The 15,997-nt window shown below is 39.6% G+C and overlaps 1 protein-coding gene across 1 annotated transcript in view; it reads right to left on the bottom strand.

Annotated features, from left to right (window-relative positions):
- LOC130028257 (lithostathine-like) overlaps nt 1-15,790 on the bottom strand; it is a 34,890-nt gene extending 19,100 nt beyond the window's left edge. Inside the window, exons 1-3 of the mRNA XM_056119004.1 lie at nt 15,715-15,790; nt 14,691-14,809; nt 14,386-14,523 (exon numbers count right to left, since the gene is read on the bottom strand). Of these exons, the coding sequence (XP_055974979.1) occupies nt 14,386-14,523; nt 14,691-14,809; nt 15,715-15,790 (333 nt within the window). The remainder of the gene's footprint in view (nt 1-14,385; nt 14,524-14,690; nt 14,810-15,714) is intronic.
- Nucleotides 15,791-15,997: the final 207 nt, after the last annotated feature.

Here is a 15,997-nt window from a genome sequence, read left to right as displayed (position 1 = left end):
CACCACTGATGTACCAGGAATAGCACACCACATTGGATGAGATGTAAAGTAAAAGGCAACCAATCTCAATTAACAAAATATTCACACAGAAGGCTCAACCTGTAACAACATTAGCAATCTTTTATACAAGGACTTAATGGTCCCAGGATGAGATACAATAGTCTTCACAAACTTTCTTCTAAGGAAAAATATTTTGATAATTTTAGCAAATTATTTATAATAAGCAATACAAATGAAAAATTACTTAGGGTCTGCTATTGGGGCAGGCTTGGACAGTGGTTGGGAAAATTCAAAATAATGGTGGTGGAATGGTTCAATGGTGCTGGTATTAGTGTTGGAAAATTAAATGTAATAAATTATTGTAAAAACATTATAAAAATTAAATCAAATTAAAAATAATAATAAAAAGCACTCTAGACTTGGAAATCACCATTTTATAATTTGTCTATGTTCTGTATTGAGCTTCTTTTCCTATCTATATTCTCTCAAAACATTTGACACTCAGAATCTATAAGTCAGACTAATTCAACATCATGGAAAATGAAACCCTAAATGAAACCCTGAGATGAGCTGAGTGTGAAATTGACCTAAAGAAAGGCATTTTGAGTTCTTACACTCACAGATGAAATATTAGCAATCTTTTGAAATACTTCAGTTTGCGGTATGAGACAGAAGTGACCTCTATTCTCTACTGCATTAATTTCTACCTGAGTTGGCACTAACTTCTAATCATCTCAATAGATACTGGAGTATCAATTTGCAAAGCAGCAGACAACTCTGGATGCTAGGAAAATAACCCCAGTTTATAAAGTTCAACCTATGATTCCCATATAAAACTACACGAAAAACTTATGAAAACATAGTTGGATTAATCATTCCAAAGTATTAACAGATAATCACAAACCAAATGAAGATAAGTAGGAATTTGTCACAAAAGATGGCACAAAAACCAAAAATCACTGGAAAATATAATGTGATAGAACTATAAAATTATAATTTTCTTCAAGAAAAGTGTAAAACATCACTTATAACAGTGTTAAGGAAAATCAGAAAACTGAAAAATTTCTGTATAGAGATATATAACTGTAAGAGAGACACTTTTTTATGTAGGAGTACTGCTATTTATTCAGCTACTGATTAGCTGATTGAATTGTGCATGAACTCCACCTTACTTTTTTTTCATTTTTTATGATTTTATTTATTGAATCACCATGAGAGCAGTTACAAAGCTTTTGCATCCAAGTCTCGGTCATACAATGAAACACCCATATCTTCACCAGTGCCCATTCTCCACCACCAAAAACCCCAGTATACCCCCATCCCACACCCTCCCCCTACCTGTGGGGCAGATAATTTCCATACTGCTTTCTCTCTATTTTGCAACAGTAGACAATTTGTTTTCTATTGCTGATTAAGAATAACATATGATGTCGTGTGGCTGCAGTAGTGACTGCATGATTTTGAAATTTTGAAATTTTAACACTTAAATCTGGAGGAATTTCTGCCAAAACCTGCTGGGTTCTGAGATTTGTTCTTGAGTCTCCTTCCTCTACCTGTGGGGCAGATGATTTCCACATTACTCTCTCTCTACTTTAATCACATTCAATATTTCAACACCAGACCCACCATTATTATTTGAGATATTACCCCAACACTCAGATCTGCTGAAAAGGCAACAGTAGACAATTTGTTTTCTATTGCTGGTTATGAATAACATACGATGTCGTGTGGCTGCAATAGGGCCAGCCATGTGATTTTGAAATTCCAAAATTTTAACACTTAAATCTGGAGGAATTTCTGCCAAAAGCCACTGGGTTTTGAGATTTGCTCATGAGTCTCTGGGATCATGGCCGTTGAACAGCTTGATCAGGAGCCAGAGAAGCCGTTCGTGGGTGTTGGGACAGGGAGACAGGGACTGGCTCCAACTCCATCCTGTGAGGCCCAACAAGTTTCTTCACTGTGGGTCCAGACCTGACTGTCCAATGGCTATCTGGAGGATGACAGCCACCGAACAGAGCATGCGGAGGGAAAACGCCTTTTACCCCCTTGGGTAGCCCAGCGACAGTAACCTACTGTGGGGTCTGGACACATTTCTGCCGTTTGTGGACGATGACTTGGGGTCTCGTAGGGGTGGGTAGGACAAGCCTGGCTTCACTCCCATCCCGTAAGACCCAAAATGTCTCGTCACTGCAGGCCCAGACCGGACTGTCCAATGGCCTCTGGAGGATGATGGCCACTGAGCCGCCAAGGGGGACCAGGCAAAGGGACAACACCCTTTCCCCCCTGGGGTGGCCCAGCGATAGTAACCTACTGCATGGTCCGGACGCATTTCTGCCAAAAGCCTCTGGGTTTCGAGATTTGTTTCTGAATTTCGGGGATCACGGCCATTAAGCAGTTCATTCAGGAACCAGAGAGGCCATACCTCCAATTATATAGCTGAGCCGAGGTAGTTTGTGGGTGTGTTTCCCACATACCTAACTTTTGGCCGTTTACTTTCTTGGCAAACTTGACCCAAGTTTTTGGGGTCTGGCCAAAGGCACAGCAGCAATTTTGGGGTATCTGGAAGTCTGAAGGCGCCATCAGGCTGCTGATGCACTCGCCTCACAGGTACACATTGACCTGCTGGCTGCACCATACCCCCAAGGAGAGACACTCTTACAAAGGTTCAAACATGATGGAATTCAAGCTACAATCTTCAAGGTAAAGAACACAATAAAGAGAACAAAAACCATTTCATAGGTAGTAAAATGGAAATTATGGTGTTGGAAAGCATAGAAATAGAATGATATTCAGAAAATTAATTTAAAAATTGGTCTAGAGACCAAGAGAGCAGAAATCAAGTCCACATAATCAATTTTCAAGAAGGAGGGTACGGAAGGTGAAACTGTATCAAAATAGCTGAGATGTCCCTTACTTGGAGAAGAAATTAAATAAACATTCGAATATAAGAGACTCGAAGAGTTACAAACAAAAATCCCCCATAGAAATATTATAAAATATAATTATAACTACATTATAAAAACATACTGTGTTTGACATATCGAATATGTCACGAGTAGCTTGCCAGGCTTAGCCATGCAGGTGAGATACTCTCGGTAGCTTGCCGGGGTCTCCAAGAGGAGTGGAGGAATCAAACTCGGGTGGGCCACGTGGGCCGCGTGCAAGGCAAACGCCCTACCCACTGTGCTAAAAATATAACTGAATATAAAACTACAAGAAAAACTAACTGCAATATTAAAAACCAAAAATAATAACTAGCTAGAAAAGTCAAGTTGAATAGCCTATTCCTAGCATGTAAGAGGTCCTCAATAAGGTACAGATGGTCTCCCTTGCACTGCTGTATATGGCTCTGGTCTACCATATTCATGTTCACTACAGAAAAGGCCAACAGAACTATCAACCTGAAATTTTGATTGGAGCATAATAGAGGTTGGACTTTCATCAATCTTGCTATTCTGGGTGTGTTATCTATAAAAACCACAATCACTACCATCCTGTTGTTCATCGATTGCCTCGAGCAGGCACCAGTAATGTCTCCTTCATCCTAGCCCTGAGAATTTTTTAAAAAGTACATATTCAAGGCTCTTTCAGGGTTAAGAGAATGAGACCCATCATTGTTACTGGTATTTGGCATATTGGGTACGCCACAGGGAGTTTGCCAGACTCTGCCATGTGGGCAGGTTACATTTGGTACCCTTCCAGTTTGTCCAAAATAAGAATAAGATAATGATATGTCACAGAGCCGCAAATGCTGGGTTTTACAGTCTCTGGGTCTTGGCCGTTGATGGGATTACACGGTGCCAGGGGGCCAGCTGGTGGGTTTGACACCTGTCTACTGGAATATGGAGGATCTGGTTGGAGGATGCTCAGCCCCGATACGAGCAGGCTTGGAGATCTCAGCCCCGGGACCCGCATGCCTCTGTTCCTCTGCCAGTATCTTCATGCTTGTGGAGAGTGCTCTCAGCATGGTGGTGGTTGGTTCTGGAGGTGTTCGGCTGCCGGAGACCTGGTCGGTTTGGAGAGGAAAATTCAACCCGCTCCCCTCGAAGGGGCCCCGGCAAGGACAGCCAGGCATGGGGGCAGGAGACTGCCTTCTATAAAAATAACTATCTAAAAAGAGAATATTTCATTTGGAATGTAAATGGAAATTATTAGAAAAGTTTATGTGCTTCTGAAGACATTTATTTTAATTTGTATTAGTGAAACACCATGAGGTACAGTTGTAGACTTACAAATTTTTGTGCTTGGGTTTCAGTTATACAATGATCAAGTACCCATCCCTCCACCAGTGCCCATCCTCCACCACCACGGGTCCCAGTATCCCTCCCACCCCTCATCCCCGAAATCCCACCCTGCCTTTGTGGCAGGGCATTCCCTTTTGTTCTCTCTCTCCGTTTGGGTGTTGTGGTCTGCAAAAGAGGCATTGAGTGGCAATCATGTTTGGTCTATATTCCACTTTCAGCAAGCTTCTCCCATCCTAGGAAGATCCTCCCAGCACCCTTTATTTGGTGCTCCCTTCTCTATCTGAGCTCCCTTTTCCCCTAGCATGTGTGGCTGGCCTCCAAGCCATGGAGCAATCCTCCTGGTACTAATCTTGGGCACTCTTGGGTGTTAGTCTCCTATTTTGTTACTTCATGTTCCCCAGATGAATGCAATCTTTCTATGTCTGTCCCTCTCTCACTCATTTCGCTTAACATGATACTTTCCATAGAGTACCACTTGTATGTAAATTTCATGACTTCATCTTTTCTAACAGCTACATAGTACTCCATTGTGCAAATGTACCAAAGTTTCTTTAACCAGTCATCTGTTATCGGGTACTCAGGATTTTTCCAGATTCTAACTATTGTACACAGTGCTGCAATGAACAAACAAGTGCAGATGTAACTTTAACTATAATTTTTTGCCTCTCTGGGTTATATTCCCAGGAGTGGTATTGCTGGTCAAATGGGAGCTCAATTTCTAATTTTTGGAGAATCGTCCATATTGTTTTCCAAAAGGGATGAACCAGTCGGCATTTCACCAGCAGTGAAGGAGGGTCCCTTTCTTGCCACGTCTGCAACATCACCGGTTGCTTTTGGTCTTTTGGATCTGCGCCAGTCTCTGTGGTGTGAAATGATATCTCATTGTTGTTTTGATCTGCATCTCCCTGATGATTGATGTTGTAGACCATTTTCTCTTATGCCTTTTAGCCATTAAAAATTCTTCTTTGAGAAAGTTTCTGTTCATTTCGTCGCCCCATTTCTTGATGGGGTTGGATGTTTTCTTCTTGTGGAGTTCAACCAGTACCTTGTATATCCTTGATATCAACCCCTTATCAGATGTGTATTCGGCAAATATTCTTTCCCATTATGTAGACTGTGTTTGTATTTGGTCACTGTTTCTTTTGAGGTGCAGAAGCTTCTTAGTTTAAGATATTCTCATTTGTTTATCTCTGTTTTCACTCGCTTGGCCTGTGGCGTGACATCTTTGAAGATAATATTAGCTTCAATATCATGAGGGTTTTGCCAACTTTGTCTTCAATGAACTTTATGGATTCCAGTCTGAAATTGAGGTCTTTAATCCATTTCGATCTTACTCTTTTACATGGCGTTAGGCAGAGATCTGAGCCCACTTTTTGTATGTAGCCATCCAGTTTTGCCAGCACAACTCGTTAAAAGAGCCTTTCCTTGATCCACTTCACTTTTCTTGCACCCTTATCGAAGATTAGATGATCATATGCTTGGGGGGAGATGTCAGTATATTCAACCCTGTTCCCTTGGTCTACAGCACTGCCTTGGTTCCAGTACCATGCTGTTTTAATTATTACTGCTTTGTAGTAGAGTTTGAAGTTAGGGAGGTTGATTCCTCCCATTTTTTTCCCCAAGAATTGCTTTAGCTATTCATGGGGGCTTATTGTTCCATATAAATTTCAGGAGTGTTTGCTCCATTTCTTTGAAAAATGTCATGGGTATCATAATGGGGATCGCATTGAATTTATACAGTGCCTTGGGAAGTATTGCCATTTTGAAAATGTTATTTCTCCTGATCCAAGAACAGGGTATATTTTTCCATTTCCTCATGTCCTCTTTTATTTCCTGAAGTAGTGTTTTGTAGTTTTCTTTGAACAGGTCCTTAACTTCCTTAGTGAAGCTTGTTCCTAGGTACTTAATTTTCTGGGGCACAATTTTGAACGGGATTGTATTCTTCATGTCACTTTCTTCTCTTTCACTATTGGCATATAGGAAAGCCATTGACTTTTGGTTATTGATTTTATAGCCTGCAACTTTAGTATACAAGTCTATAGTTTCTAGGAGTTTCTTGGTAGAGGATTTAGGGTTCTCTAAGTATAGTATCATACCATCTGCGAAAAGTGAGAGCTTAATTTCTTCCTTTCTTACCTGGATGCCCTTAATAATTTTTTCTTGCCTAATCGCTATAACAAGTACTTCCAGTACTATATTGAACAGTGGTGGAAAGAGTGGGCATCCTTGTCTCGTCCCTGATCTTAGAGGGAAGGCTCTCAATTTTACCCCATTGAGGATGATGTTTCTTGTAGGCTTTTGGTAGATAGTTTTAACTATATTAAGGAAAGTCCCCTCTATCCCCATTTTGGCCAGGGTTTTTATCATAAACAGGTGCTGGATCTTGTCAAATGCTTTCTCTGCATCTATTGATATGATCATATGCTTTTTATCTTTTCTTTTGTTGATATGATGGATTATGTTGATTGATTTCCGAATGTTAAACCATCCTTGCATCCCCAAGATGAATCCCACTTGGTCATAGTGTATGATCTTTTTGATGAGTAGTTGAATTCTCTTTGCTAGTATTTTGTTGAGAATCTTCGCATCCATGTTCATCAGGGATATCGACCTGTAGTTTTCTTTCCTTTTGGTGTCTGTTTTTTGGTATTAGAGAGACATGGGCTTCATAGAAACTGTTTGGGAGAGTTTTTGTTTTTTCAATTTCCTAGAAAAGCTTGAGAATAACTGGCAATAGGACCTTTTTAAATGTTTGGAAAAATTTGCTAGTGAATCCATCTGGACCTGGTCTTTTGTTTTTTGGAAGACTTGATTACAGTTTCAATTTCCTTGATGTTAATAGGTCTATTCTAGTACTCTAGAGCTTCTTGATTTAGCTTTGGGAGATGATAGGAATCCAGGAATTTATCCATTTCTTCTAGGTTCTCGTGTTTTGTGGCATACAGACTTTCAAAGCAGTCTCTGATGATCTCTTGAATTTCTTTAGTTTCTTTTATTATATCCCCTTCTCATTTCTGATTCGGTTTATTAGGGTTCTCTCTCTCTGTTTCTTTGTGACTGTTGCTAGTGTTTTATCTATCTTGTTTATTTTCTCGAAGAACCAGCTCTTGGTTTCAGTGATCTTTTGGATTTTTTCTTTGGTTTCCATGTCATTGATTTCTGCTCTAAGTTTTATGATCTCTTTCCTTCTGCCCGATTTGAGCTTTTGCTGTTGGTCCTTTTCTATGGTCTTGAGCTGTGAAGTCAAGTTGTTTATGTGCATCCTTTCTTCTGCCCCGAGAAATGCTTGCAGAGCTATAAATTTTCCCCTTGATACGGCTTTCGCTGCATCCCATAAGTTCTGGTAGCTCATGTCTTTATTCTCATTTGTTTCCAGGTATCTTTTGATTTCATCCTTGACTTCCTTCCTGACGCATGCATTATTCAGCATTGAGTTGTTTAATTTCCAGGTGTTTGATTTGGTTATCCGTGTCTGTGTGTGATTTTCCTCTATCCCGAGTGCATTGTTGTCTGAAAAGATGGTTGATACTATTTCTATCTTCTGAATTCTATTGAGGTTTTGTGGCCTAGGTCTATTTTGGAAAATGTTCTGTGTGCACTGGAGAAGAATGTGTATTCTTTCTTTTGGGGGTGTAAAACCCTGTATAGGTCTATAAGCCCTCTCTTTTCTATTTTTGTCTTCAGAGTCAATGTTTTCTTGCTGAGTTTTGTTCTTCTTGATATATCCAGAGGTGATAAGGCGATGTTGAAGTCTCCAACTACTATTGTGTTGCTAGCAATGTCGTCCTTAAAATCTGTTAGCAGCTATTTTAAATATTTAGCTGTTCCCTTGTTCAGTGCACATACATTTAAGAGTATGATTTCTTCCTGTTGTACGTACCCCTTGGTGAAGAGAAAATAGCCTTCGCTATCCCTTCTAATCTTTTTCAATGTGAAATTAATGTTGTTAGATACTACTATGGCCACCCCAGTTTCTTTGAGGGAGCTGTTTGTTTGCAGGATTGTTTTCCATCCTTTCACTTTGAATCTGTGTTTGCGCTGACTGTTGAGATGAGTTTCTTGTAGGCAGCAGAATATTGAGTTCTGTCTCTGAATCCGTTTTGCCACTCTGTGTCTCTTATTTGGTGAATTTAGACTGTTGACATTGAACAGTTTACTGTTTGGGGTTTCTTCATGTTGGCGTTTAGGTATGGGAACTGAGATGGTACACTAGATTTCTTGGTATGAGTAAACTACCTGCGGCTGCATGAGTGTTGGCCTGCCTAAAATTAGGCAAAGCTCACTTCTACAAAAGCCATGCCCTCGTCTGAAGAGGCCACACTCCCATGGGAATCTGGTGTGTGTGTTTGGGTTGGAGGGTAGTATCTCATAGGGGAAGAAAAACGGTACAGCGTTGAGGACCAAGAAGAGGACCAAGAAGAAGAGGCTCAGGGCTGCTTTTGTCCCAGGGTCTAGAGGTCGCCTGGTGTGCTTGTTGGGAAAAAGTCAAATCCGGGTTCAAATACTGGTGAATTAACTGACCTGGGAGGAGAAGAAGACCCGCACAGCATTGGGGACGAAGAGAAAGAGGCTCCGGGCTGCTTTTGTCCCAAGGTCCTCGCTTTCAGTTTCTTTTCTTTTTTTAAATTTTTATTAGTAAAATACCATGAAGTTCAGTTGTAGACTTACAAATTTTTGTGCTTGGGTTTCAGTTATACAATGATCAAGAACCCATCCCTCCACTAGTGCCCATTCTCCACCACCACTAATCCCAGTATCCCTCCAACCCCCCATCCCCCATCCCACCCTGCTTCTGTGGCAGGGCACTCCTTTCCCTTTATCACTTTTATATTCCTATTTTCTTTTGTAATAAGTTTATTCTATCCTATAGAATGATATTAATCCTTCTATGCATATAATAATATGGAAATTAAAAGTCAAAATGCTTTATTGAATAGCATTTCTTTTTTGTGTGTGTGTGCCTTTTAGCCATTCAGATTTCTTCTTTAAGAAAGTTTCTTTTTATTTTGTAGTCCCATTGTTTTGATGGGTCTTTTGCAAACCACAATACCCAAAAGGAGAGAGAAAACAAAAGGGAATGCCCTGTCACAGAGGCAGGGTGGGATGGGGGATGGGGGTTGGGAGGGATGCTGGGATCCGTGGTGGTGGAAAATGGGCACTGGTGGAGGGATGGGCACTTGATCATTGTATAACTGAAACCCAAGCACAAAAATGTGTAAGTCTACAACTGTAGCTCATGGTGTTTCACTAATAAAAATTAATATATATATATATATCTCAAAAAAAAACATCTCTTTCAATTTCTTAATCAATACACTTTTGTACTACTTAAGCAGTTTAAGGTAGGTTGGGTGTTCTTATACAGATAAACAATTCCTAGTTTAATGCAGCAGCCAGGAAAAAAGAAGTCATGAAATTTACTTACAAATGTATGGACATGGAGAGTATTATGCTTAGTGAAATAAGTCAGAGGGAGAGTCACAGACATACACTAGTTGTACTTATTTATGGGATATAAAACAGATATCTTGAGACTAATATTCAAGGACAGTATATGCGGACCAGAAGTTCTGATCCATGGTTAGAAGCCACAAGTGTGTATCTGTGTCTTCTGTGTGTGTATGTATGAGGGGGCAGGGTGACAGTCGGAGGAAAGGGATGTGTGGAGGGCAGTTAGGATAGATAAAAGACTGCTATGACATAAAGGTAAAGGTAAAGGCACTCCCGTTGATCATCGATTTGCTCGAGTGGGCCCAGTAACGTCTCCGTTGGAAACTTTGTTGTTACTGTGTCTGGCATATCGAATACATCACGGGGAGCTTGCCAGGCTCTGCCGTGTGGTAGCTTGCCGGGCTCTCCGAGAAGGGCAAAGGAATCGAACTTGGGTCAGCCATGTTGGCTGCGTGCAAGGCAAACGCCCTACCCGCTGTGCTATCGTTCCAGCCCATGACTGCTATGACATAGATAGCTGGAAATGATCTCTGAACAAGAACTGAGTACTGAAAGGAGGTAAAGGGAAATGCATGACAACTTTTCAGTACTTGTATTCAAAAAATAAGTTCCCAAAGGAAAAAGTGGTGTGTGTGTGTGTGTGTGTGTATGTGTGTGTGTGTGTGTGTGTGTGAGAGAGAGAGAGAGAGAGAGAGAAGAGAGAGAGAGACATGGTGAGAAAGGTGTTGGAACACTGTATGACTGAAATCCAATCGTGAACAACTTTGTAACTGTGTATCTCATGGTGATTCAATTTAAAAAAAGTTTTCTAATTGATAGAATAGTTGAAGGAAAACTGCTAATTTAACAAATTTGATGAAAATACTGTATGAGTGTGTCACTGTCATCCATCTATTTGGTTGAGTGAGAGCCAGTAACGTCTCCATTCATCCCAGCCCTGAGATTTTTGCAGTTTCTCCTCACTTTTCCTTCCCAACGGTGCCTTATTGGGGGCTCTTTCAGGGTCAGGGGAATGAGACCCGTTATTATTACTGTTTTGGCATATCAAATATGCCACAGGGAGCTTGCCAGGCTCTGCAGTGCAGGCGGGATACTTTTCGTATCTTGCTCGGCAATCTGAGAGGGATAGAGAATGTATATAAAATAATATGAGAAAGTATGTTAAAACCAAACACATGTGTGCTGCTTTAGGTACATCAGTGTGCTAGACTACAAGTGGCAAAAGACTATTATAGTTTCTGGATCTTGGCCAATGATGGGATTATATGGTGCTGGGGTCAGTTTGTGGGTGTGACTGCCAAGCTACTAGAAACATTTATATGTGAGCAAAGATGAAACTCAGATTATATGTGGTATAGTGAAATCAATAGAATGTCACATTATTCAATATATTTTTTGGTCATGAGTCAGATGATAATTTGTAGTGTCTTTTAAGTTATGGAGTATAGAGATGCAGAACTACTGCCCTTATACAAAAGTGGGTCTAAGGACACCTCAGAGGGGGGGGGGTTGAGTTTCCCTCCACACCCCAAGTAGAACCCCAGCCGCTGAAAACCTCCAGAACCCAACCACAGTCTTTCTCAGGGCCACTCTCCACATGCTCGGACGAGTCTCACCCAATTGGGATCCAGCAGAAAAATCTAGTTATGTGGGCCTCATGACTAAGACCTCCAAGCCCACTTGAATCAGGACTGGGCCTCCACTCAGCTCCCAGTTTTCCAGTAGCTTGGTTCCAGTATGTCTCACTTTTAAATCTTTCATATGATTAAGCACACTCCATTATCTTGCTTGAAGAATATATTTTTCCCTTTACTTAATGGAGTTCTCTTTCTCCCTCTTCCCTCCATTTCTCTCCTTCCCTCCCTCTCTGTTTCCCATTCTTTTCTCCCTCACCCACTAACCCCCTATTTCTCTGCCTCTTTTCTCCCAAACATCCTACATAAAATAATTTCATTTCAAACATACTCAAAAAGTGAACTGGTTATAACTCAAAAACTTGTTTTGCATGATTGAGCCTGTGTTTGAGGTTTTGCAATATATGGTGCTCTAAGCCTCAAGTAACTCAGTTTCTTTCACAGCCTCCAAATAATCAGTATCGCGAATGCTCAGAAATACTATCCAATGTCCCTAATGCTGTGTTTCTTGTAAACCATTTCTAGGGAAGCAAAGATTAATGGGTTGTATATATCTGTGTGATTGTCCTAAAGTTAGTGTTAGTTATCAAATTATTCAAATTTTACTTCATCTTAAAATCTTAAAAACTTTATTTAATATAATTTAGGTGGTTGCAACTGTGTCAACATTTATTGATACTAATTACAAAATTATTGCACCCCAACATAAGCAAAGTGCCCTCAATCTTCCTCCATAATCTGTCACTTTTAGTCAAGTCTTCTCCCTGCCCCTACATTTTCCCTCATGAATTGATAATTTATTTTGAACTTGAGGGACAAGCATTATTTATTGTGCAGTATTGTCTATTCTCTTACTTTATCTCAATTACCCAGGTGAATAAGATCACCTTTTATCATTTTAAGGAAGAAATTCACAAATGGTGGTGACCGAGAGATAATAAAACAGGCAGGGCATTTGCCTTGCACATGGCTGACCCGGGTCCAATCCCACATTCCACATATGATCCTGAAGCCCTATGCCAAGTATGATTCCTGGGAAAAGAGGAAGAAGCAAGCTCTAAGTACTAAATATGACTCAAAATCCAAACAAAATAATTTTAATAAAATACTTGTAAGCACTCTGGCTTGAAGTTCAGGCAGTTATTTATTATATATTATAAAATTTATTATCAATGAAAGATTACAACTTAATGAAACATCGCCATACATGGCTGCTGTGTAGAAATCAATACAGTAGCTAGGCTATTTATGTCACATATTTTATCAAATAAATTTTCAATAAAGCATGGTGTAGAACAATGTCTTTCTTCATATATAACATACATCCTATGAGGTTAGTATCTACTTATTCAGGTATAAACAAATACTGGGGTGGAAATGCATAATTAAAATTTTTTCTTCAGAGTTCAGGATGAGCCTAAAGACAGGAAATCATGCCTTGCTATAAAAAATCATAAAAATACACACATTTGAACCAATTTATTTATTATTTTATTCTTTGATTTCATGTGATATGACAGAAAAAAATTCAAATGAGGTTTGCAATTAAGGAAGATTATAATTACCAGGTTAATACTTTTGCCTGTAGTGTGTCTTCATTTTGATATCACATATATGATCAGTTTCAGTTGACAAAAAGCTTGTTGACTTTACACACTAACTTCTGAACTTGCAGATATAAGGCAACTTCATATCACAGTAATGATCTTTCCATTTTTGAAAATCTAAAGTGATAGAAGAACAAATGTTAATTTGGATGGTGAAATTTATGAAGCCAATAGAAGTGGTATACCTGATTCTAGATTATTATCATTGATTATTATTATTAGTTTGTGGTGGTGCTCAGGAACGTTTCCTGGCTCTGTGCTTATGAGATTCCCCCAACTGTGCTCATAGGACCATATGTATTGCCGTGGATTCAAACCAAAGTGATCATGTGCAAGAACAAGTGCCTTACTTCCTGTGCTTTCTCTCCGGTCTGCTGAGCTCATTGCAAAGACCATCATTAATGAAAAGAGGCAATAGATGGGGAGAAAATTTATATTTAGAAATGAGAATTAAGTTATGAAACTAGTTGGACAGAGGCTGTCCTCTACTTCTAGGTTTTTCCTTTTCCGATCACACCCAGCTGTGCTTAGGGCGTACTCTTGGCTCTGTGCTCAGGGATCATTCCTGCAGGCTTGATGGGGAGCTAGGGATTGAACCCAGGTCTATTGCATATAAGACAAGCACCATACCCCCTGTACTACCACTCCACCACCTGAAAGCTGTTTCTTACCTGATATTTCTGACACACTTCCACAGTAACCAAAGTTTTGACTAGATGGACCACCTGACTCCCAGGCATGGTAAACCAATCTATCACCACTGCTCCACTCCCAACCAGCTCCATGGAGACGGCCCTGTTGAGTAGAAAGCAGAACTATATTAGACTAATTGGACAGTATAGCTCTTCTTGAATGAATCCCTTAGTTAAGTCATGTTAAGTGAAACATCTGATAAACCCCATGCACTATGAAATGTGGTCTGTTCTGCTATGTGTTAAACCTGTTACTACAGCTTACATTGAATACTCCCTAATTCCCTGTTACTACAGCCTTTGTCCCCTGTCCCTGACCAAATCCCCAGGTAAAAATCACTGGAAATTTTGGAACCCAAAGAATTACATGTTCCTGTTTAAACAATAATTGGTGCATTTGTATTTACTATTTGGTACTTAACATTAAGGTATGTTTTATAGGATAAAATACAATACATATCCATTTAGAATTTTCAGTGTAACAATTATAAAATATGTTATAATCATAATGCTGAAATACCAAGGTATGTTGGTGAATTTTACCAGTGCTTGAGAAGTGATGGAACCTCGGCTATGTACAAACAATCTCAAAACTCATCTCTTCCACTGAGGCATAATAATTTTCTTTCCCTTAAGGTTTTCTCAAATATATTATTTTTAATTTATTTAAGTTATTTTACTGAGAAGACAAAGGGTGTGGTGAATTCCCTAGAAATCATAGAAATATTTTGTGTTAACAGAAAAGATGAAAATTCACCTCAGTGGGGTCATGAAGTCCAATCCAGACATCAGAATTGTTATCCAAATTATTCCTGACCACTGAACCCACGAAGGAGGCTTCGGATTTGCTGAGCACAGATGCAAGGGATCCTGAGGGTCGCTTCTGGCAAACTATCTGTTTAGGGCGAAATGAAAGAAAGTTTGCAACAACACTGAGTGTGACCCATTTAGAGGAAGATGAGAGGAGGAGTGTTTGAGACAAAAAAACAATGGTGGAATGAGATCTCTCCCACGAAATAAGATGAACCATTCTAATATTCAGTTTAAACTTGAGCCTCTCACATTAGCATCCATCCAGGTAGTTGGTTTCATAAATAAGGTATAGCAGTAAGAGTAATAGAGCACAGAGTCCATTGGACAGATGATCTTTGCAGAGGGCAGACCTTTCTCAAAATCAACACCTAAGGCAGAAGAAAAGAAAACAGGTGAAATGATAAGTGATTGGGAGGTGGCTTTGAAGAATATCTCTGGATCAAAGTTTAGGACTGTAATAAGAGTTTTTCTTTATTTTCTTTTTGGGTCACACTGGAGATGCACGGGGGTTATTCCTGGCTCATGCACTCAGGAATTACTCCTGGTGGTGCTCAGGGGACCATATGAGATGCTGGGAATTGAACGCGGCTCATCCACATGCAAGGCAAACCTACCTGCTGCGCTATCACTCCAGCCCCATGTAATAAGAATTTACATTATGAACTGTTTGAGGTTTGTGATGGTTTTGAGTCAGAGATACTAAATGGTAGCTATAATTTTGCTTTTAAAATATTCAAGTTCATTATTCCACCCTGGCCTCTGTCTGCAAGGGAGATATCATCTTCCTCCTTTCACTTAAGAACTATACCTTAAACTTTAATCTTTGGTCTGATACTTTTATATTTTATCCTCTATGTCCTAATATAGAAGTCACTAACAGAACTCTTACCTCACTGTTTTTATTTTGCAATGAATTAATTTTTTTTCTGGGAGCCAACTTGGCAGTGTTCAGGGCTTACTCCTGGCTCTGTGCTGATGGATCACTCCTGGCAGTTCTTGGGGAAACATATGGGATGCCAGGGTGCAATCTAGGGTTGGCAGTGTGCAAGAAAGTTTACTTAATATCATGGAATATCTGGCCCTCATTCAAATACTAGTGTAGCAGTAGGATCCTTTTCACCATTAGTTACCAAAAAGGCAAATACACGTAAAGAATCTTCAATATGGTTCATCTTACTGTGATGAAATTTATCACTACTATATGTATCACATTGACATATACCACGTTATGTCTTTAATAATTCACAGAACACAATACAAAAATAATTTTTACCTTGTGTTTGAGACAGGGGTATAAGGCAGGAAAGCATGATCCAGGATATACTGGAGAAAGTCATAGTAGGTAACATCCTGATCATACCTTAAGGAAAAAATCAGATTATAAAGGAAGTTTAGTAGGAAAAAATATGTCAGAACATCTTGTTTTTGCTATTATGCCTTTCCTTGTCTAACGCCATAGGAAGCTGAAGAAGTGCATGGAAATTTCATAAATCTCACTTTGAAAATATTCAGAAAATTAATAGCTCTGATACACAGAATCAGATTTATGTCATTTA

The sequence above is a fragment of the Sorex fumeus genome, unplaced genomic scaffold (genome assembly GCF_029834395.1).
Source record: "Sorex fumeus unplaced genomic scaffold, SorFum_2.1 ptg000003l, whole genome shotgun sequence".
Classification (NCBI taxonomy): Eukaryota; Metazoa; Chordata; class Mammalia; order Eulipotyphla; family Soricidae; genus Sorex; species Sorex fumeus.
Note: the sequence above shows the minus strand (reverse complement) of the source record. Positions and strands in the feature narration are given on the sequence as shown.